Genomic DNA, 25,801 nt, shown 5'->3' with positions numbered 1-25,801 from the left:
CTTGTACGAACACAACGAAGAGCATTTATCAACGTTTAGAAAATAAATATTCAGTTTAACGTCCCACGATTATGCTCTTTAGGCTAAAGGAGACGGATGACTAAGGCAAATGAATGATGATGGAATAATTAGTGGGATGGGAATGTGAGAGGAAGCTGGAGTACTCCGAGAAAATGAAATGAAATAAAAGCTTTCAGTTTTACGTCTCCACGGTTATGCCGTGTAGGCTAAAAGATACGGTGATGATGAGAAAGGAATGAAATGGTGGAATGAAGAAACTGGGAGGAAACAGAAGAACCCTGAGAGAACCCATGCACACGGTGTTTGTCCACCACAAAGTTCTCTTGGCGCTAGCTGGGAGCAGGCCCGTAGCCAGCCCAAAAACTTATGGGGAGCGGCTGAAGTTAGAGAGGGCCCATCCAACCATATGATAGTTCATTAGCATATTATAGTTCTTTTGCCTACTGTAAAACTTTTAGGGGGCCAGCAAAAAATTTAGGGGGGCTAGACCCCCCTGGATACGGGCCTGGCTGGGAATACTCCGAGAGAACGCATGGACAGGACGTTATTCACACAAACTTACTTTACCGCGGATCGAACCTTGGATCCCATGCACCAGAGGTGGATGCTCTACCGCTGAGCCACCGTGTTCCCCTATCAACGTTTAAATATACGGAAGTCATTACACAACGTACTCCAATAATAAATATGCTTTAAATGTTCTTATATAACACTCTCCATAGACCTACTGTAATGCGGAAGGATTCCGAAAACTTGGAGATGAAATTAAGGGGCAAAAATTAGGACATAAATTCAAAAAAGTGAAGTGAAAGGTTTTTCGAGAAACGAGACGAGATGAGACGAAACTTCTGTATAATTTATGAGACGAGACAAGAAACTCTTATTTCTCATCTCGTGAGCAACACTACGCCCTATGTAGTCTTGCTGTTGATAAAAGACATGAATACACATCAATCAATTAATCAACCAAATCATGACTATTGGAATACTGTCAATGTCTCTTTCTCTCTACATCTTTCTTTTCCTTGTTACCAACCCTTCTTGGCTCTACCTGTTTCTCTGTGTTGTTGCTCTGGGCGTGAAGTCATGCTCTCAAATCATAACTGTCCAGTTGAAAATAACTAATCTAACGAATTTCTGTAGTAATTCCTTCTTTGTAGCTCTTAACAACGTAGCAAACAGTTTCTTTCTCGTAGTTAGTTACGTGACTTAGGCATGAAACGGTTAAATTTCAATAAATAAATCTCTGAGATACAAAAAAAAAAAAAAAAAACTGAGGACATTTACATAATTTAAGAACTTCTACAAGCTCATACCTACACTTCTACCTTGACCCACAATGTAATTAATGCTTCTATCCTCAGGTATCCATTTGCCGTTAGACGCTGGGTTAATGCCAAAACATCTTGGTCTCTTATCGGGAATCAAGAGTCCCCACAGGTGGAGTTTAGAGCGCAGGTTGCACTCATGAGATTGTTTGGGTGAACATACATAATACAATCAAAGTGGCGAATGATAAATTTAAAAAAAAAAAAGTAAAATTTGGGGAGAAATAATAAATTTGTGGGAGAAACGTAAATTTCAAGAGAGAATTGTAAATTTTGGGAGAGAAAAGGTAAATTTGAGGGCCAGAATAGTAAATTTGGGGCGTTGCCCCCAAGCTCTTACGAGGGGCGATGATTACCCCTCCTGGACATTGTTTTCTGGAAGTGTAGCCATTATGCCATGTTGGGACTTCGTTTATTATATATAGTATGCATATACCCAAAATGCTTCCAAAGTAATTAAAACAAAAGAAAAAAATCTCAGAATTGTTCACAGACTGTAGAGATCTACATGATAAGATTATCAGATTGAAGGCATGATCATCTGAAGAAACGTGACTATTGCATTTGTGACAACCTCTATTGAAAAATATATATTGTTAAAGTCACCCGGGTAGTACGATACTTATTGAAGATGCTCATAAAACAATGAACAGAATGTCATAAGTCAAACGCATTTACTTGTGCTGCAAGATCAGCCAGCTGGGTTTACGTCACAGTTGATATTGAGTAACTGTAGAGAGCAATTCGGGAAATGAAAAGCATTGGAAGGGTACATTAAAAAGAAAGAAATCCTGGCGATACAACTCATGAAGAGCTATTAGTCCAGTAAAGATAGCCCATTTTTCTGCCAAGAAAGGAACAAATTAGTAACAAGCTGAAAATTGGTATGGAAGTAGGGGGATGTGTCAGGAATAACATACTAAAAGTCCCCTAAAATCCCACTGTAGCTTTTCCCGCAATTTTGAAAAATGCCCGCTATCTTTAGATGAAGACAAGGAATTTATGGAAATCGTCACCCTTTATGTTTATTCTTCTAGCCACCGTTCTAATTATCACAAAGCCATGAATCATATATGGTTGGAAAGCTTGAAAGCCAGAGAATCTAAGTAAATAACATATATATCCATCGTGCTAAATTTCTAGAAGAAGAGAAAGAAGAAAACAGCTTTTTTATTTAAAAAAGATATTTTCAGAAATCATGAGAAGTTTGCAACATTGACGGTTACTGCACACCAACGAAACACCATCAACAGATACTCTTGATATTTATCTCAATTATAGCCAACAATGACACAAATCGGTGCAATACAAGCCGAGAAAAAAATATAACTTATGTTACTTTCTGACCTCTTTGTACATAAGTGCATAAGGTGACATACACTTTCACGGTTCTAGTCACCTTCTTTTATCACATAGGACAAAGAGTTATATACGAGGAAATCTTGGATCATTAGAAATCTTAAGAAACGTAAATTCGAACGAGGTAACACTTATACTAATCAAGCCCAATTTGTGGCAGAAGCGCAAAACCCAAAATTTCGGGACAAAACGTGATTTTCGCAGAAATTCTTCAAACCTTGCAACACTGACAATTATCGTATGTTAACAAAACTCAGCCACCGTTTTCACTATCATCATTATTAATTTACTTTTAAAATGGCCAACGTTTTTCCCAATGGAGTGAGCTTTTATGATATATAGTTTTACATCACTTAAATATAGCACAAAAATAATTTATTGACAGCATTATAAAGTAGCAGAAATTGGTAGTCTCCTATTCATAGGAAAATCGTAATTCACACACTTAAAATCACTCTCAACTACAATAGTCATTTGAATGTAATTTTTTAAAATGTCTTGTTCAAACTAGAATGCAATTTTCCTCCTAGTATTCTTCAAATCAACTTAGTATTTACATTAGACGTTAATATACACTTTAAGAACATTTTTGTAACTAGTCCATTCGGACCTATTTTATTAGAAATCAATGAGGTTATCATTATCTTGTTCATCTCTATGGTCTTCATCATTTGGTTCTGCATTCATACATCCAATTCCTCGACAATGACATAAATTAGAGCACACAAATCCTGCTTTCGGACAACCGTACTTACTTTCACAGCCCTTTGTACAGTTACAGGATACTACACGGAGCGGGTTCCTTGGTCATTCTTGCTGGTACGAGAATACCTCCTAATATTGTCCATCCATATTCAGTCGCTCGCAGATCATTTCCACGGTACTATTGAACCTGATGATATGGTGTTTCGCAGCATCACTGATGGGTGGCAGTTTTGCCAATTATATTTCGTTCTGAATTGGGAGCGACTTACTGCAAGGATGTATAAATGATACTGGAATTCATCCAGTAAGGTTACTATTGCTGGAGAATCGTAGTGTGTTAGTAGAAATGATGTGCCTGCTTCATAGATTGTACACTAGCATTATCATGGTTCAAAACTCTAAGTGATCGGCATAAATCTTCCCGTTTTTGAAGTAATCGTTTTTTTTTTCTGTCGATACAAACCACATGATGTGTCGCATCCAGTTAAAGCATGGTAACTGAGCAAAACCGTTAGTATATTTGTCTGTGTATCTTACAACTAATTAGTACTAAATTCTTTACTCACGTCTTGTACACGTCCAATGTCGTACTGATTATTTCGAAATGTGATGTCGTACTGATTATTACCTTGTTCAAGCAAAATTATTAAAATGTCAACATCCTCGCCATTACGACGTGCCTACAAGGATTTAAAAGACTTGGCTACAGCAGTTTTAGCTATAAGTGTGTCAGCATCACTCCTTGCTTGCTGGGTTTGAATTCCAGCTTGTGTCAAATGAACCATCAACTCACGGGCGAAACAATCCTTATTTTTTAAATTACCTAAGAATTTATCTTTTTTTGTTAATAACATGGTTTCATTGGAATAACACCAAAGCTGATTGAACCTTTGACTCACGTTGCTCCCGCTCAGCGGCTTTTGTACAGTTTTCAGTGCAATACCCATAAAAAAATAATTGTTGCTTTCGTTCCTGAGTTTATGAGTACATAGGACACATACGAGTTGTGCACGTCAAGGTATGTTCCATGTTGTGGCCAAACAACATGATGTAGAAGCAAGCCTCCATCTATAACGTACACAGTGTTTTCAATTTGAGTTTTAAAATTTGTCCGATATTCAAACATGTCGTACAAAGCGGACTTTTTCGTTTTTCTCATAGACATTTCTGTGAAGGGAGAAAGTGAATAGGGTGCAAGCTCGTAAGCAAAACACTGCTGGAGTTCTTTTTCGGACTTCTACTCACATGATTCAGTTGAAGTATGGTGTTTACAGCCAGTAGCTCATAACGGATACGCACTACATTGTGCATTACGGATAGTGGGATGACTTCATCTTTTTGTTTAAGTTTCACATTTCCCAAAGTCTGTCCAAACATTCCTTCCATAGCAGCCAAACCGATTTCCTTAGATTTATCAATTGACCATTTCATTACCTACCATGCCAGTGCTTAGGGGCGCGAGCTCCGGATATGAAGGGAATGGAGAATGCTGGCAAAACCAACGCAAGAACTTCTTTAGATGTAATATATCACGCGATTGACTGCTTTGGTACAGGTCCACATGACGACTAGTGTGAAGTTCATGCCTATCTTTGTTTAATAATTTTTTCAAGACATTCTCGTAAGTGGCACGCTGCTGGCACACTTGACACACACCTAGATATTACCTTTTCAGTCATGCCTCTCCCATGGGTCAGTCCACCGCTGCTCTTCATTGCTCTCACTAAAACCTGCTCAATCGTCATATCAGACCATGTACCACTACAAAATATATCTTTTCTACGAATAGTGAAGTAACCGTCTCCTGCAAATAGCTGGAACTGATGAAGATCCATTTTATCCTCCAACCGCAACATTTCTTGTAAGTACAGATGTGCGTATTTGGCATACAAAATATGCTCAGCTGCATAGAAGTATGGTAACATTTCTTACATGCAGTGAAGATGAAGATTCAAGTCTCCAGTTCTTTCAAATTAAAAGACGCATAATTTCTACAAGCTGAAAGTACAGAACGAATAACTTCTGCTTGTTTCTGCAGATACGGCTTGTTTCTGCAGCAGCGTCAATGAATAACTTCAGGTCATTTGCAATCTTGATTGACTATGAATGTTGAACAACTACATCAGTATCGATATCTTCTTCAGTCATCAGAGGAATACAAACATCTCGCAATTGACGCACAAACTCCTCAGTGCCATCTGATTCATTAATTAAACAGTATAGATTGCAATTGCTAAGGGCCGTGTTGTGTTTAAAAAAATGAGCTCGCAAAGCACGAGCAATAAGAATGGCCTGGCTTTATCTGTGGCCTGGAGTTACTAACATACACACAAGACCAAAGTTCTTCAATGCCACTACTTTTCATTATATATGTAACTGTTTCCATAAATGACATTATAGAGTGAATAACCCCGAAGTCTAACAACCACTGACGGTAATTCACCAGAATTTCTACATGCTGCTACAATGTCACATGCTTTAGAGTACAAAGATTGATCCAACGTGACTAAGCACGCTTTTTTGCTTATTTCCTGCACATGCTTTGCTGGCAAACATAACCGCCGAGTATACAGCATCCATGCTTATTGGTTGAAGATTGATGAGAGGTTGAATTACTACTTAATATGTTTGATACTTACGGTTGTTGCTTGTCACCAGCTGCATAAATCCATTCCAATTCGGGCAAGTTAGTGTCTTCAACCATCCATGTTACATCGTACAAAAGATGGATTTCAGTTTGGATATTCACAACACGAAGGTATCTTATATCTTCAATGATTAAATCCGAAAGGCCGTTACCTTTGCGTGTGTACATTAAAAGTGGTATATTCCATCCATTCTTTGACAGTGTACGTTTTCTGAACCCAGGTATTGCTCAATGATATGCGAGCGACTAAATATGAATGGACAACATTAGGAGATATCCTCGTACCAGCGAGAATGACCAAGGAACCCGCTCCGTGTAGTATCCTGTAACGGGCTGTGAAGTATGTACGGTTGTCGGAAAGCAGGAATTATGTGCTCCAATTTATGTCATTCTCGAGGAATTGGATGTGTGAATGCAAAATCAAATGTTGAAAACCATAGAGATGAACGAGACAATGATAACCTCATTGATTTCTAATAAAATAGGTCCGAATGGACTAGTTACAAAAATGTTCTTAAAGTGTATATTAACGTCTAATGTAAATACTAAGTTGATTTGAAGAATACTAGGAGGAAAATTGCATTCTAGTTTGAACAAGACATTTTAAAAAATTACATTCAAATGACTATTGTAGTTGAGAGTGATTTTCAGTGTGTGAATTACGATTTTCCTATGAATAGGAGACTACTAATTTCTGTTACTTTATAATGCTGTCAATAAATTATTTTTGTGCTATATTTAAGTGATGTAAAACTATATATCATAAAAGCTTACTCCATTGAGGACAACGTTGGCCATTTTAAAAGTAAATTAATAATGATGATAGTGAAAACGGTGGCTGAGTTTTGTTAACATACGATAATTGTCAGTGTTGCAAGTTTTAAAGAATTTATGCGAAAATCACGTTTTGTCCCGAAATTTTGGGTTTTGCGCTTCTGCTACAAATTGGGTTTGATTAGTATAAGTGTTACCTCGTTCGAATTTACGTTTCTTAATATTTCCAATGATATATAACTCTTGGTCCTATGTGATAAAAGAAGGTGACTAGAACCGTGAAAGTGTATGTCACCTTATGCACTTATGTACAAAGAGGTCAGAAAGTAACATAAGTTATATTTTTTTCTCGGCTTGTATTGCACCGATTTGTGTCATTGTTGGCTATAATTGAGATAAAAATCAAGAGTATCTGTTGATGGTGTTTCGTTGGTGTGCAGTAACTGTCAGTGTTGCAAACTTCTCATGATTTCTGAAAATATATTTTTTAAATAAAAAAGCTGTTTTCTTCTTCCTCTTCTTCTAGAAATTTAGCACGATGGATATATATGTTATTTACTTAGATTCTCTGGCTTTCAAGCTTTCCAACCATATATGATTCATATCTTTGTGATAATTAGAACGGTGGCTAGAAGAATAAACGTAAAGGGTGACGATTTCCATAAATTCCTTGTCGTCATCTAAAGATGGCGGACATTTTTCAAAATTGCGGGAAAAGCTACAGTGGGATTTCAGGGGACTTTTAGTATGTTATTCCTGACACATAACCCTACTTCCATACCAATTTTCAGCTTGTTACTAATTTGTTCCTTTCTCAATCCTATCTTTACTGGACTATATGGGTAATCATATCATTTTAAATTGTGTGAATGTGTGGTGAACCCGTTGCCGTTATTTCAGGTTTCTAAAGTCTTTCCAACCTTAAAACAAAGTAGGCGTAAACAAAGCAAACTGAATTACTCCGCGGCTCACACGTGCTTCGGCAGCGAGAGACGTGAACACCAAGATCTTTCTGCTAGCTTACAGTCGTCGCATATTTTCCAAAGTGTTGGTAAATAATTAAGGGACTGACACTGACAACTGCTATGTTGGAGATATATATTTTCTTAAATCCTTATACAAACGATATTGTCTCTTTTCCTGTTGTTTTCTTTTGTGTTTTATAACACGAGAGGAAAATGGATTATTGTCACACATCGTTGCCATGAAACTCTGCATTCTACAATAATTTTAAATGAGTGGGGAAGGCGCGTGAACGCATACGCATGCGCAGTAAATACTATATGTTCAGATACGAGTCAGGTTGAAATAAAGCTACATCTGTTGTTAAATATTATATATATTGCGCTTGTTATTACAAAATGTAGGATAAATTCAGATATTTTTATTTGAAATTATTTTAGTAGGGATTATATTGCGGTAGGATACTAGTGTACTGAGACCAACAACCAATCACTGGTCATCGACAAACTGGTGGTCAGGTGGGTTTGTTTACATCTACTTTTTTCTTAGGCTGGAAAGAGAATAGGTCAGGATTCGTTTCCTCGTAATACAAGAAACACCCCAAGTCAGTCACGAGTCTGGATCAACACCAAAATTCTCATGACTAAGCTTTACAAACTAAAAGCAACTGAGATAAATGTAAGTAAATAGCGGAATGATGATTTTCTAATGAAGTAAAAGTATCATCATTTGGTTTGGTTGGACTGGAATTTGGCGTCCCTTTCAGAACCCAAGCTATTTGAAACATGAACCGACAGCTTAACGTGATATGTAAATATATGTGTTCCCGCGAGGAATCGAAACTGGGTGTCCTGTGTCAAAGACGAAGAGTATCAAGAAAGACATTTTTTGTTTATTACATAACTCTTACTGTCTGACTTTGAACTTAAGATCATGTGAGCCAGATTACACAGGGTTGCTACTTTTAAAATTACTTCTCTAAATATGTTATTTGGTCTTTAAGAGGGAGGAGGAACTTACTCCATATTAGCAGCTTCGATTTAACGTAGGCGATAAATAATTTTCGTTATACAGGGTGATCCCCAGAAAAGCAGCCTAGAATTATCTGCAGTACTATCCGGCTGAGCTTCTTTTGTGTGGGTCACCCTTTATTTCTACGGACTATGACTTAAAAAAAAAAAAGATGTCACAATAGTTCAATGTAAAAGCCAGAGTAAATTAATACAGAAATACCGATGGAGGCTTCATGAGGCATATCAAACTTTTAATTTATAAGTATAATAATTTGCTTATAGATTTTTCGATTATTAATGTACAAATTAGCAGAAGCGCCCAGCATTGTTAAATCTCGGGGTATGTGAGTCGCAGTGAGTCGAGCCTAACGTTATTTGACAGGTACTGTACATCTCATAGATATGCAAAACATGTTGAAATTCTTAGAATCAAACGGAAGTCATTATTCCGAGAAGATGACTGAACTTGCCACAAAACTGCGCTACATTTTATAATTTTATTTCGATAAATGTGCAAGTGCTGCGCAAACTCATGAAGAAATTTGTGCTGTTTACGGGCAAAGTAAGTTATCAAAAGCAGCATCTATAAAAATGTTCAGTTTTCGTTTAATATCCGTTCAAGTTCAATATCCAAGATGCTTCCCACAATAGCAAAATTGGATAATATTCTGACAAAAATTCGAGCAAGACCGGCTGTGAGCAGTCATAACAGCGCCAAACATCCATCACCAGTGTTAAACCATTTGAAGAAAATTGACAAAAAAAAAGCCCGTCGTTTGGTTTCCACATGATCTACTTTAAAACATTTACTCGATGGAATTTCTATCTGGTAATCTCTAGTAAAACGTAACTAACTCGAGCCATTTCTGAAGTGGCTGATCACGAGTGATAAGAAGTGAATAACCTACGGTAACAGTATGCGATAAAGATCGTGATCGAAACGAGAAGAAGCTCCGCACACACTCTGTTGTAGAGCATACACTGACGCCCAGGAAGGTTATGGTGTGCATTTGGTGGGATTGGAAGAGTATCATTCATACCGAGCTGCTACCACCGGTCAGAATAATAGACTCTGACCTGTACATTAGAGAATTAGCGCAAGTGCATCTAATTATTCAGAAATAACGGCCAGTACTGATCAAAAGAAAGGATATCATATACCACGCTGACAATGCCAGACCACATACATTTTAACGACCAGTCAAAAATTGAGATAACTTGACTGTGAAGTTTTAATGCTTCCATCGTATAGCCCAGGTCTGGCACTGCCAGACTGTCATTTGTTTCGGTCTTTGCACAATCCTCTAAATAGTTTTGTTATTTAAAAAAAAAAAACTACGATTTTTTTAAAAAAAAAAACAGTAACCCAACAGAAGTTGTATTAGCAAAAAGATTATGGTGTTACGGGGAAAATGGCAGAAGGTTGTTGAACAATATAATGCATTTTATTCTATTTTATCCCATTTGAAGGTAGTATGCAGAATTCATAGAACTTCTATCTAGAAATACAGTATATACCTGTCGTATTGTATATTTCCATTCATAAAATTGACACAATTTGCTTAACTGATTTGAAATATGCCGTGTTTCATTTGGATTTCTTACCATACCGTAACACTTTGCACATCAGGGGTTACTTTGCACAAAATATGAAAAGAGTTTCACAGTCCTCTCTCTGTAAAACCATGAAATGTAAAGAGGAAGTTTCAACTACCACCGTAAGATAGAACATCTAATTGTATTGTGGTTATAATGTTGACGGTTAACATCAGTTCTAATTATATGGGTTTGTTGTTGTAGAGGTATGGAAAGCAGTCACTGTAAAGGCCGACAAAATTTGAAAGATATTACGTACAAAAATTTTTGTCAAAGTTAAGTCAGTTTCGTAGAATACTACTGTGCATAATGGGACTTTGATGCAATAGTTGAAATTGAAATGCTAAACGTTTTAAAGTCAAAGTAAAACTGGGAGAAGGCGGTTTTAGCTTCTAATCGAGGTTACTTTCCACCGGTCCAAATACCGTTTAGATAAGAAATTATTACTACTGAAACCTCCTGCATTCTAAATTTAGGATCCAGAAAAATAGTTTGAGAGGTGCTTCATTCACAAAGGCTTCGTTCTTTTAGAAATCACTAGACTTTTGGGGGGGCTTGAGGCTTATATGCATAGGAATGACTAACATTAGATTAAAAAAAAAGAAAGAAAGAAATCATACAATCATGTCTGAAAGTCCCAAACCCCGTAAATCTTCCAGTGATTTACGGTTGAGATGATATTCTTGGACATAAGGAATAACAAAGGCAAATCAGTTCACGGGGATTTTTTTTTCTGTTCCTGAGTTGGCATTTTTGCGGGACATATGCTAAACTATCAGAATGTAATTCCTGTGCCGGTACCAGAAAATACATAATTTTCTTTACAAATTTTGGTAATTCATACTAAGTATCGATACTGGTACCATCATTGTAATATCAATATTTGTAGACTGCATGCAGTTTTGTGTATGAAGTGAAATGTATAAATACTGAAGGAAAAACATTGCGCAGAAACATCATGTTGGCGTGTTGAACATACTGTTTTATATGCTGTGCAAAGTAACCCCACCTGTGTAGTTACTTTGTACCAAAGTTTATATCTTTATAACTATGGTCATATTGAATGTTTACTAATGAACTTGCACTAATGTTTTCCTTAGCTATTATATGTTTAAAATACTGTGTTCTAAATCATTACGTTTGCAAATTACATGAGATTTTCTTTAAAATTCCTTTAATCTGGTGCAAAGTAACCCCGTCTTACGGTACCGGATGAATCTCTTCAAAGCGCTACGTATTGAATACATACGAGTATAAATACGTACATTGGATTTCTGGCTTCCTGAAGTAGTACAGCATATACTGGATATAATTTCTAGCCCTTTCTTTCAATATTCCACAGGAGATAATATATTAAACGTACCTCTGTTTTCAAAAATCTTCTCCTGTCAACACTAAATAGAAAAAAAAAAATGTATATTTAATAAAATGCAATAATAATTCTTTATAGGTCAGAGGTCTGAGAATTTTTCGAGGGGGATCCGAGTATATTGGAGTAATTCTGGCGTATAATAAAATAAATCTCCATTCTGTCTTGCAGTGATGCATCTTTTATTCTGAGCCTTCGTTGTTGGTCTAGTGGGTAGTGTACGTACCTATGGTGCATGAAGTCCCGGGTCCCGTTTCTGGTGAAAGAGCCTTAAAATTTGAACGCATTACGGTATTTCGAATTCCACTTTAAACTGTAGGCCCACGTCTCATATAGCCTCGCTGCTGAAAAGGAACGCAAAACTCCAACAGTTTATTGTGGGGAAATAAGCGATTCTCTTGAACAATCGTACATTAAAAGGCAGCAAGTGAGCGTTGCTCATGGTTTATAAAATATGTTTACATGCTGCTTAGCAGTAGGGTCAAAAGTACGAGTAGCAGCCGATAAATTCGTGCCCTGAGGTAATTAGCAATACTTCTTGTACTCATTAATGATAGCACTAATTTCGGCACTCTTTCGTAGTATAAATATAACATCATTTCAATAATAATTTCATTACGCTATTCTCTGTGAAAGGACAAACATCGCCATGTCGCCCGAATTCAGATTTGAGCACCGCACTGTGATAAAATAATTACCTAGAGTACGAAAGAAAATCTTCTAAATAATTTTTTTAAGACATGTCGTCGATCCTAAAGGATTCTGTGCCTTCATATACCATGGTAAAAAATGGACGGCCCTATTTTAACAAGGGTGAAAGAACTGTAAAGATAAGCCTCGCTCAAGGCATCCTGTGGTGATGATCACTGAAGAAAACATCGCAAAAGTCGAAAAATTAATTCTGGCCGACCGAAGAGTAAAATTGAGATAGATAGCGGAGAAATTTTGCACGAACATTTAAACTTGAAAAAAAAAAAAAAAAAAAAAAAAAAAAAGAGTTGCGCTCACAAGCAACAATGACTGGAGAGTTCTAAAGATTTTTTTGGAATTATCTGGTGACAATCTCGACGAAAATTGCACCCGAATTCCGAAACCGTAGATGAAAGTTGGATTCGCTAATATGATCCGGAGTCGAAATAGAAGTCTATGCAATGGATTGAAAAAGAAGAAAGGCTGCCAAAGAAATTCAAGATGAAAAAGTTGGATTCGGAGCTCCACTGTCATTTTTGGGACAGCGACGGTGTTTTACTGATCGATTATCTGCCAAAGCAGACCACGGTGAATGATTAATATTATGCAAATTTATTGGCTCAGGTTCGTGAGACAGTCTTACAGAAGCGACGTGGGAAACAACCTCTGAGTACTGTTTATGGAGGACCACGCGCTAGTTGTTTTACAAAGATAGACCATCCATCCTATAATCCAGGCCTGGCTCCTTGCGTCTATCTTCTTTTTCTTTTCTTCTTTCTTTTTTTTTCAGTCTGAATAAGGAGTAACGAAGTCAAAGATTTGAAGATGAGAACGAAATCAAAGCAGCCGTTATATAAACCATTTTGAAAGCAAACGAAAAACATGTTTTTCGGCGGTATTAAATCATTGTCCGATGTGAGAAATGCATTTCACTCGAGGGATATTATATTGAGAAATATTTTTTAAATTGCAACTTTTCTTTTATTTAATGCCTTGAGTTGCGAATTTATCAGTAGCCCTTCGTAATTCTAGTGGTTTTGGTTTGTAATCTAAAAATCTGTGTACAGTCATTATTTAAAAAAAAAAAAAAAATCCAAAAATTAATGCCAATAGTGAATTCCGCAAAATTAATTCCGCATCAGTAATATTTTTGCAAACACTGTTCCCTAAAGTCTAAATAAAGCACAACCAACATTCTGTAGTTTTCTTTTGACCTTTTGTTCCGAATTGAGAAAACAAAAATGCTCATTACGTTACTATAGTTAAATGCATAGATGTAGCTATGGGGTATGCCGGGTGTGCCTGTGTGTACCCTTAAAAAAATTGTTTGATTCTTTTCTTCAATTCTCATACATTCTGAAATTTTGTTAATTCACTAAAATACTTTTTTTAATCTTGTTTTTAATCCAATTGAAGTCCTCTAAAATGAGCACATGAGAATGTTGTGGTGGTAACGTAAATGTACTTTAGAAACTTTCTGTCTGCTTCCATATAGAAAGTTATGCTTTAATTACCTTTGTGCATACCCATATGAGCATTTTTTCTTTTTTTTCTTATCTGTGTTACATTCTACAGTGTTGTCAGTGCAGAACTAAAAATTTGTTTTTGTTTTTCTTTTCATAGGCAAAAAACTCTCCAGAACTAGCACAGTTAAATGTAAAATATGACAATGACACGGGAACAACAGCAGTTGTATTGGAGAAGTAAGTTATGGTCTTCTATTTAAATTTACGTATATCTGTAGTTTATAACATCATTTATCCTTATGTTATATTATGTTGGGATTACGTAAGAATTCTACATTTTTCGACAATTACATAATTAGACATACTCATTTACCGAATCAAAAGAGAGTCGTATAAGGTTAATGTGAAATATTCCTTTCTTTTTCATTATTTTTATATATGTTTTTCTCCTTTCATGATTTGAATTACTTACTTCTGTACAGTTTATGACAAAAAAAACACATCTTTTTACCAGTATTATATTAGGTTCGAGGAACACGTGACCAGGATGTGTTCCATCGGCTGAGATTCGACTGCATTTTTATGACGCAGGTCTTGCCAGTATCCTCATAACTGGATCATTTAATTACATAGTTTATGATCATAATGATAAGAGTGGAACGAACTTGAGAAAAACAGAAAAAAAACAACTTAGAAATAATTTGGCAACGAAATCAAAATTTGTGATGTACTGTTTGTCAAACAATTAAATATATATACCTCTTTGTGAGTCTGCAATTCCTACACAGACGAATGTGAGAATTAAGTTAAATAAAGTATAGTTTTGTGGGGAGAGGCAACGAAAGTCTGGAATGTAAAAGGACAGAAGTTGTAAATACAAACAATGCAAGTGACAACAAAAGAGAAATAGGAAACAAAGAATCTATGAAACAAAGAAAAAATATAGTAAAAGAATCAAAGTGGTGACAGAATTCGACTGCAGTAAATACATCACAGTTAACATAAATTTACCTCTCAATAATCATATTTTTGTTTAGAATGTAAATACTTGATTTCATAGAAAATTATAAATAGTTTATGTATTACTAGTTTGTAGGTTGCGAGTAATGACAATACAATAGCAAGTAAAACATAGTTGCTTTATACTCACCGCTATAAATCACAAAACAATAGCACTTTTGGGGAACATACCCTCATTTTCAGCTGACTTGAGTTTAAAAAGAAAAAATTAAAAAGGTAAAGACATGTGTTCGGCATAGTGTTCATGGACGTGAAATAGTTTTGTTTATTTCGAATAACCATTTTTATGCTTTCACATTCCTACGTGTTTTTACTTTAAAAAAAAAAAAAAAAAAACCTTTTTTAAACTCAAGTCAGCTAGTAATGAGAGCGTATATCTCGAAAGTGCTATTATTTTGTGATTTTTAGCGGTGAGTATGAAGCGTTATCTTTTTACTTGCTATAGTTTATGTATTAACGTATGGTATTTACCGTATTACTGTTAACACTGGTATAAATCAATATTAGCACAACCACACATACATACATACATACATACACACACACACACACACACACACACACACACACATACACACACAAATAAAATTTCTGAGCACCGGACCCCCCGGGTATGGAGTCGATGTATTTTGTTACGCCTAATCTAAATTTCGAGACTCCAGGACGATTGACCGAATCAGTTTCTTGTATGAGCGAAAACCTTGAGCGATTTTGGATAAGGAAGGCCACACGTTTTCCCCTCCATAAAACAAAATTGATATGGTCAATCATCCTGGGGTTTCGAAATTTGGATTCTGTGTAACAAAATACATCGACTCCATACCCGGGGGGTCCGGTGCTCAGAAATTTTATTTTTTGAATGTGGTTGTGTTATTAATTAATTCATGTGATTATTTTTATGTATATACAAATGCTTAATATTTTATTTTGTTATTGCTATCATTAATTTGTTTGGGAAATCTCTCTCCGCATTGGTAAGTTCTCTATATAATATAGGAATCACACAAATTTAGTAAAATTTCTTAACTATTACTAATTATAACTTTTTTTTTTAGTTTTTGATGTATAATTTTAAACTTATTACTGAGCCTAAAGATATGACAAACTATTTACCACCAAAGGGCAAACGCACTATCACATACAGCACAAATAATAAAGAATAAATTTCGAGAACTTTCGTTAAATACTTCATCATGTAGCAAAAATGAGTGAAAACATTTTTACCTCAAAGTTGAATACAGAGAATGAAGTACGCCTTATACGGGAATTAATTATTCTTATCTCCTTATACTTTCAATGGCCATCCCATCCCTGAAATATTTATACTTCTCACTAAACTCTCTCCACTTTAAATCTGGCTCAAGAAATTAATGTAATCTAATTCTTGACGTGTTTAAGTCAATACTCTTTTCTTTCTGCTTCTTCCCCTCTTTGCGTGATGAAGTATTGGCGAAAGTCTTCCTACTTCATCACCTTTTTTACGTGATGAAATATTGACGAAAGAGCTCTTAGAACATATAGAACACATTTCAAAGTAAACATAGTAGTCACTTTTATGTGTTCTATTAAATTGTGAAAGTAATGGGGAATAACCATTCACCAGTACTGCAATTCACTGACCTATAAATTGGTTATTGCTATTGAAGTGCTAGACCCTAGAATGTGAATAACAAACATTACATGTGAATTATGAATGTGAATGTGAATGTGAATTATCATTTACAAGAACACACAAAAATAAGTACTGTGTACGGTATATTACCGAAAAGAGTTTAGACAGACTTTTTTTCTTTCTTTCTTGAGATAGTGTCTTAACCAATTTATGGTAAGTTTATTTTTCATATCCACTGGGAAACCTTTATTCCAACTACTATATATGCCTAGATAATAAGATTTCACTTATTTACTTTTACTTTTTTCACTTCATATTCAAACCACATATAGATATAGAGTTACACTATTAAAAAATGTAGAAATAATAATTTATGGAGTTTTCTGGAATTTTCTTAATCAAAAGTACAACATATACAGGGTATATCAAACAGGTCTTTACAACTTTGAAAACTCATACTGAATTATTTATTTAGCTTAGAGACATGATTTTGGTGTCATTTTGTTAACAAATACATGAAGTTGTTAACCTTACACCTAAAGAGGTTCAATATGCTTTCTATTGGCGATGCAACACACATCTCTTCTGAAGTCTCACTTGCTCTACAAGTCTTCATACATACAGGGACGACCCGAAGATTTGTTGTGTCTTACCAAACATCCAGTTTCAATAAAGCACTTATGCCACTCATAAATATCATAGTAGGCTTACTTAGAGGATCTTTACCATACTTTGTGCGAAAATTACAGTGCACAGTTTCAGAGACTTGTGTTTTTCAAACCAAAATACACAGCTAGCACGCTCGGGACCAGTAATGGCAGCCATCTTTGCTTCAACTGCCGCTAGCGCTTGCGGTGGCTTATTTCTGAACTAGTGTACTACGTGAGTCAAAACTTGATTTATTTTGCTATAAAATGACACCAAAACCATGTCTGTAAGATAAATGAATAAATCAATATGAGTTTACAAAGTTGTAAAGTGCTTTTTTGATACACCTTGTATTCTTTTCTGAGGTATTATTAGCTTTTTTTTTTTTATGATATTACACAACTTTTGTTTTGTAGAATTCAATATTCTATTATCTAGAATTAAATTATCATTGTATTACCTATTAATTTGTAGAACACTAACTTATATAATTGTAGATAATAATACTTTATTTCAAATTTAGTTTGTTCTTAAACACTCTGATATTGAATAAACAACACACTGTAGTAATTCTTGAAATAATAACATTTATAAATGTTTCTATAATGCAAATTATTGCACTTCAATCGTATAATACTTGAGATGAGAGAACATCCAATTTATTCTTTCCTTAGGTTTATCAATTATTTAAATATTCAATATGAGTATGAATATATATATATATATATATAGAATATACTCAAGGAAAATAAATTAGAAAATTTCACTTTCAGCTTCTTTTTAAGTCACGACAAAACTAATTTTCGCTTTTAACGCTACATATGCTTAGTTGACATTTTATACGAAGTTAAATGAAGATAAATAGTCGCAAATAAATACTCTTAATAGTCTTTCAATAATAGTAGATATTGTCTGAATATTCAAACAGATTCTTCTAAACTTATTTATCTGACGAATCTAGGCTGTCACAAAAAAGAAAGATAAGATGGCCAGTAATTGTGGCTTATCACATGGAGATATGTTTTCCACGCCATAACTAATGTTTTCCCCACGTGAGAACTTTGGATTCACTGTCAAGAAGTCAGTCTCTTGATAGAGGTAGCATTAATAGTGTTGCCAGATGTTCGTATTTTGTACAGACAGCTGTATTTTATAACTTGTATCGGTGTCCGCATCATATATTTGGTCTAGGAATTAATTCGTGCGGGTGGACAAGAGATGGCGCAACGAACGGAGCGTCCCACAGTTCCGTGTATCCACACATGTGTTGCAAACCCCTGTCATCGCGTATCGTTCGTAGTATAGGGCAGTGGATTAAAGCGTCAACAACACCAGTTTGTAGTTAAGTGAACATGGCGCAATTTGTGCCTGATAAAGTGTTTTTGCGGGGTGTCCTGCTGCATTACTTTAACATGCAGAAAAGTGCGACTGAAAGTCATCGTATTTTGGTGGAAGTGTATGGTGACCATGCTCTAGCTGAGCGAACGTGTCAGAAGTGGTTTGCACGGTTTTGAAGTGGTGATTTCGGCTTGGCAGACCAAGAGCGAGCTGGACAGCCAAAAAAATTTCAAGACGAAGAATTGACAGCATTGCTCGAGCAGGATTCGTGTCAAACGCAGGAACAACTTGAAGCAGCATTAGGCGTTGATCAAACAACAGTCTCCAAACGCTTGAAAGCCATGGGAATGATTCAAAAGATGTCACATTGGGTTCCACATGAATTGAAAGACAGAGACGTTGAAAGACGAAAAACCATTTGCGAATTGCTGCTTCAACGACAGAGCAGAAAGGGGTTTCTGCATCGAATTATAACGGGTGATGAGAAGTGGATCCATTACGAGAACCCTAAACGAAAAAAGGCCTGGGTGAAACCAGGTGAACCAGGTCCATCACAACCAAAACGAGATATTCACTGTGCAAAGGTTATGCTGTGCATATGGTGGGATATGAAAGGTGTGGTGTACTATGAGCTGCTGCAACCGGGTGAAACTATGAATGGAGAACGTTATCGACGACAATTAATGCGTTTGAAGCAAGCTCTGGCCAGAACACGACCATAATGGGAGAACAGACATGATAAACTTATTGTTCAACATGATAACGCTCGCCCACATATCGCAAAACCGGTCAAAACCTATTTAGAAAATGTCGGATGGGAAGTTTTACCCCACCCGCCGTATTCACCAGACGTTGCTCCTTTGGACTACTACTTGTTCGATTGCATGAACAACGATTTAATTGGACAGCGGTTTACTTCTTCAGAAGATATCGAAACATGGGTCTCTGACTGGATCGCTTCCAAGGATGAGGACTTCTTTCGCCACGGAATCCGTACATTGCCTGACAGATGGGCGAAAGTGGTGGCTAGCGATGGACAATATTTGTCTTAAGGTATTTATGTATTTTGTGTTTGTACTACAGCTTCAATGTGTGCGTACCAACCGCACGAATTAATTCCTAGACCAAATATATTTTTTTTTAATATGAAAAAATTATCCACCTTTTTTGTTTTGAAGTCGGAAAATAGATTAATTAGTTACCATTCCCTTACCACTCCCATGATTACCACTCTGAAGGAAAATAGGGAAGGTTTTGTATTCCTTCGTTTTAAAGGTACGTGAAAGATTACGAAAGAGATTATGAATTTTGTGATAGAATCTCAGTAGCCTGTGGGGTGAGTTTACGAACGATGCAGAGAATTGTGAGCTAGGAGAAAAAAAGTCTCTTAGTGAAATTGTAAATAGATTATTTTTCCCGGAGAAGAAGCATTGCCTTGAAAAACCAGTCACAGATATAGACTTGAGGCTTCCTATCTCCCATTTATGTTCTACTGCTTAACACATTTGAAAATGTAACATGTAATGAACGAAATATCATTTAAATTTACAAGAAGAAAAAGCATTTCAGTGTTATGGCAGTTCAAATGATATAAACAGATTAGTTAGCTAGGATACCAATTTTTATGACAGTAGAGTTTTAATGTCAACGTTAATATTACTATGTATAGATATACTGTAAGAGATTGTTTTCCTTTAACTAAATGATTTCATCAACATTCAGTTAAATCAAAAATATTTTAACTTTTGTATCCAGAAATCTGGCAACTAATCTATTATTATTGTCATCACCATCATATAATTCTAGGTGTCTAAGAAACAATATTTTGGTCCATATAATTATACAATATTTTGGCCCCTAAAGTACATCATATTGATTTCAGTAAACAGCTCTTAACTTTGTCAATATTCTGATAGAGACCATGAACGGAAGAAATGTTTTTGAACTTCGTCAACATTATAAATGGAGATTTAAAAAAAAAAAAAAAAAAAAAAAACTTTAATGTTTCACGGTTATACTGTTTAGGCTAAAGAAGACGAACGATCACTGAAAATGAATTGCTAAGTTAACTTTTTGGTGCTCTTTCACCAGTACTTAAACCAGAATCACATGAGCTAGTCATTATAGATCTACAAGTAGCGTGTAACATTAAAAAGTAATGTGAAATATAGTTAAGTAGTAGTAATGGTAGCGTAACTATTTGTCATAATCCGAAATCTACTTGTTTGCTTTGTCTGATAATTAGTATTGATTCTGTTTCAGTGTTAAAGATAAAAATTCTCATAAAAACTGCTGATAAAGTTGAGTATTTAGCATGTAGAAAGTTTTTATAATTTGTGGCTAAGGAACAGTTATTTTCATATTTACATTTATTTCTTATTAACCCAGGAAAAGTGAGAAGAATGGAATTATTGACGGAGAAACCAATGGAACAACAAAATTACTTCTAAATGGAGTAGACGTTGAGTACAACCCATTCGTACACAGACAACTGAAACACCCTACAACGTAAGTAAAACTTTTTTTTTTTTTTTTTGTACTAATTGCAATAAACTTTACAGGCTATTTGGAGGTTAATTGCAAGATGACTGATCACAATGGATTGAAACATTTTCAACTTTACAATTTACATAATCCAGAATGATTTCACAAAGTTTTGAAGCGAAGAGAAGATAAAAGGAAATATGGAAATAAAAGGTCCCCGAATTAGGAAAATAAAAATAAAACCGTGACAATGTTATTACATTTAAGTACCAGATACCAAATTTTGTTTACTGCGAAAAGTTAACCGGATTTTACTTTCCAGCATGCAAACCGTTTTCTCCGAATAATTTCAAAACTGTAATTAAACAAGTCAAAGTGAACCGAACTCAGAAGCTCCAGTCAAGCTGCATCTGAAGTTGAGCCGAGCCTGTCCCCGGCTAAATCCGGCGATCTTTATTACTTAGTTGATTGATTACTTGTTCACCGAATTTCGTTCAGATCCAACCAGTAGTTACTGAGAAATAAAATACCACATAACAGGCGAGTCGAGCCGAGCCAAGCCTGTTCCTGGCCAAGCTCAGTCGCCAAATAAAGCAATGTTTATTCTTTAGATAATGAGCTACTCGTCTACCAAATTTGATTCAGATCTGGCCAGCAGTTACCGAGGAAAAAAAGTACCACATAGGAATCGAATTCATAAATTGTTTGTTTTCTTTATTTTAATTAAAAGTCTTACATTACTTCCTACCTATTATTATTATTATTATTATTATTATTATTATTATTATTATTATTATTATTATTATTATTATTATTATTATTATTATTATTATTATTATTATTATATTAGTTAAATTTTTTTAGTCAATTTTCAGCCAGCTGGGGCTCAGTCGAATTTCAATAAAAGACACTATTCGGAGAATCGTTTTAAACCATCGCGAATAAGTCTCTATGTTCACATTCTGATGTTTTGCTGTATTAAATTCTTAGCATCTTCAAGAGAACAAAATTCTAAGCAAACGTCAGAAATTGAAGTGAAAGAAATGCAAATACAGCTATCTCTCGTATTATGCAATTAATTCGTTCCGAGAAATCATCGTGTAACACGAGACGCGTAAATTGACGATTTTAACATGTATAACATAGGGATAGTCGTATTTTAAATGAGGAAAGTAACTGAAATTTCAATCTTTACAATTAAATACTTCGTAAAATTATTTTTTAAAAAATGTATAATATGTACATTGAAAGTTGGCAGGATTCAGTCACACAATACAGAAACTAGTTCCGGTGAGTCAGGATCACTTTCTTACTGTCTTGAACACCCTGGGATGGAAAGGCAGTGACTCACAGCTTTTGTTAAAAAATTATCTATGTTCGTCTGATGGGCTGCATTCATTCTTTCTTTGTACAGTTCCTTACAGCTGGCCAAAGAATTCTGAATCTCCCTGAAAATTTCAATATTTCTGTTGATGTTATTCTCCTTTATGATCTTAGTTGCATTGTCAATGTGCTGTAATATAGAAAAAGTTTTTGATGAACTCAACACTAAGCTTATTCCTCTGTATAATTTTTCTTGTAGTTTTCCATTTCAAGAAGAAAGATAACTGTTAAATTACCGTACAATTTCTCATGTTTTTTTTTTCTTTCTTTCTAAATCGCGTTATAGTGGAAACGCGTAAAGTGAGATCGCTTATAATGAAGAATACCTTATATGAGGATAACATAATAATTCTATTTGATTTGTACACAAAAATACTTCAAGCTGCAACATTTTGGAGCTCTGAAACTATTCATTTGTTTTTGTGATATAATATCGTTCTTTTGTTGTATAGAAACATGCGCCACTCTTTATTCCTGTTTTGTATGATCCAATTACGGTAATCAATTAGTCCTTTATTTACTCTCTCGAAGATAAAAATCTCAAGTTTTTTTTTTTTTTTTTTAATGAATCACTTTCAATTTTGACTAAGTTGGAAAGGTTTAAATGTTACAAATCGATTTCGTTGATGGAGCTGATCCATTCAGTTGATCCGAAAATATAGTCAATCAAAAATTGATTCCTCGTGTATTCCTATGGGAATAATTATGAATATTATCCTAGGTTGATAGACTACACGCAATGCTGTTGTGATTAATGGGTTACTATAACGCACAGGATTCAAGATACTAATCTGTCCGTAGAATCAATACAAATGAACCTAAGGACTTTCTATAGACAAATCTAAAGACTTTCAAATATTCTTCATTTTAAAGTATACTCTATTTCTTACACTTGAGGTAAAATGCTACATTTAAGCCTTGGGTTGGTTAAATTTAGATTCTTAAGAAGTTTGGTTTACCGAAAACCAAACACTGTGAGGCTGCTACTTGTTATGTAAAACTTCCCAGATTCGCATTAAAGTGTCCATGCAAAACTACTAGCACTAAATGAAAGAAATAGTCCAAAGGTTCTAACTTAAAAGTTCTTATATTTAATCTTAAATACGGATCTGGTGACTTTGAATAAAAAAATTAATGAACATCGATGTATACGCCGAAAGGTACCTCAGAAAAGAAATAAAATAATATAGATAAAATATATGATGTTTGATGTCTGGAAAGTTAGTTTCAGTTAGTATTAACGTTAGTCATTTCTAATTTTGAACACTATTTGCTAATTTTAAATATATGTATAATTTTTATTAAAATGTGAGTACTACTTCTAATTTAAAGCCTTGAATTTAATCATCGGAATGTGTATGTTCACTAGTATTTATACATTACTTTTTTTTTTTTTTTTTTTTTTGAGTGTTGAAAGTTGTATATATTCAATCTAGTATGTATAATAAGTCACATCCTATCGGTACCTTGACTTTGAGCTGGTTGATTTTCTTACCTAATTACCTAATATAAATATTTTACCTAACTGTCTAGATATTTTCTTATCTAATATATGAAATTGACATACAAAATTAGTAGTTTGTAGAGACATAGAAAACTAGTGTTTCTTTCCCAGACGTATTTTGCTAAGTCAATCAAATAGAAATAATTAGATCCTTGTTTTTATTTATGTATTTTCTTGCAGAGACTTTGACACTCTAATTCACCTGCTCAAAGGTAGTTTGGGAACTGGAATTCTTGCGATGCCACTTGCTTTCAAAAATGCAGGACTTGCGTTTGGTGTCGTAGCAACATTTTTCGTAGGATTTGTATGCACTTATTGCGTCCATATATTGGTAAGCAAATGTTCAAAGTTCTTTTTCAATTTGTCACATAAAATTATAACTAGACTTTAAATGTAAAGAAACATTCTATTCAAAGGACATGTATGTATGTTACCATTTTTAGAATACTTTTTCATTAGTTACATATTTTTTTTATAGTTCTTTCTCAATTTTTGGTGTCTCAAAATATAGATAAAATAAAGTATGTATATTTCAAAGTACGATTGAATTAATTATATATGCGTTGGCAGGAAAAATTGTCTATCTCGAAACACGCTTGCTGTAGCTTCCTCTATCAACTAAAAAAATGTTATCAAAGAAAGAATAACTGCAATCATTAATCTTTTATCCTTTATTCTAATTTTGTTAGGTTTTTATTGTGTTCATTAGTTAAAATATATCAGCATATTATTTCGTAATAATTTATTTGAAAGGAACAATCTAAAAGACTACATATCATCATGTACATAATGCCATTTTAATTACTTTCAAAAAAAAAAAAAAAGTGGGGTGAAAATTATATCGTCTGTTTTCTTCTTACTTTCATCTTAGCCTTTCATCATTCTAAAAGTAATTCTACCGCTGTTTGAAATTATGTGTGAATGAATTATATTTTTACGTAAAATATGTACTTCCAAATTTAACATTTAAAAATATGTAACATTAAAATCTTTCGACGTTTCTTTACGTTCTGAATAGGAAATTCAGAATTGAGAGAAATTCTTATAATTTTGATTGATTATGAACTATTAGGAAAGATGGGTAATCTAACAAATTACTATTCCAGGATTTCCCGTGTGCTTGAAACCTTAAGTACAACATTGACAGTGAACAGTAAACACAAATAACTTGTACTAGGCCACTGTTTAAGAAGCTATCTATTTTATATTATTTGAAAATGACTACAATAAACGCAATTTACATTAATAAAAAGTGAGCAGTTTTTTCCATGATTCAAAAACACAAACCTTTGTCTCCCTTGTCCCCCATTGCAGCTTTTACTAATACACTGCGAAGCTAAATGAAGCAGTTCGAGTTTCCCCAGTAGCAAAATTTAAGATTTTTCATTTCTTCTCCTTAGCGTAACTTGATTTTAAAAGTAGTAAAGTTTAAACGTATCGCCAGTTAGACAGTTTCTTCTCGCAATCAGACTTTGTTCTCCGGTGCTGAAAAGCCGCTCGACTGGGGCAGATGAGGGCAAAATTGTATTATATTTCAAAAACATCTGTTTCACAATTGGAAAAGAATGCAATGCTGACAGATTTTTGCTTTTGTCTCCAAGTAGGACAGTACTTGCATTTTGGCTGTATTACCAGCTGATGAAAGCGCGTCTAAGGAAGGCTTTGATTCATAAAATAAAAAAAGTAATCAGAATCGCAGTCGGAAGGCTCTAATATTGCTCCTAAATCACTGGTTTCTTGTTCTGACAACTTTGCAGCTTCGCTAAACAATAACTGTTTCCACATGTTGAGCTTCTCTGGATCAGATTTGATCCATTTTAGCTTGAACTTCGGGATAGTGCAAGTTTGCGAGAACGTATGCCTTGCTCGAGGAAGAACTTA

At 34.7% G+C, this 25,801-nt stretch overlaps 1 protein-coding gene across 3 annotated transcripts in view; it reads left to right on the top strand.

Annotated features, from left to right (window-relative positions):
* LOC145662439 (proton-coupled amino acid transporter-like protein pathetic) overlaps positions 1–25,801 on the top strand; it is a 409,124-nt gene that overhangs the window by 354,046 nt on the left and 29,277 nt on the right. For all 3 annotated transcript variants that reach the window (XM_081728010.1, XM_081728009.1, XM_081728011.1), the window contains exons 2-4: positions 14,089–14,168; positions 20,938–21,057; positions 24,101–24,251. In XM_081728010.1, coding sequence (XP_081584136.1) covers positions 14,089–14,168; positions 20,938–21,057; positions 24,101–24,251 — 351 coding nt within the window. The remainder of the gene's footprint in view (positions 1–14,088; positions 14,169–20,937; positions 21,058–24,100; positions 24,252–25,801) is intronic.

This window comes from Thermobia domestica, chromosome 10 (genome assembly GCF_964235325.1).
Source record: "Thermobia domestica chromosome 10, izTheDome1.hap1.1, whole genome shotgun sequence".
Taxonomy (NCBI): domain Eukaryota; kingdom Metazoa; phylum Arthropoda; class Insecta; order Zygentoma; family Lepismatidae; genus Thermobia; species Thermobia domestica.
The sequence above is the reverse complement of the archived record's forward strand: the minus strand, read 5'-3'. Positions and strand labels throughout refer to the sequence as shown.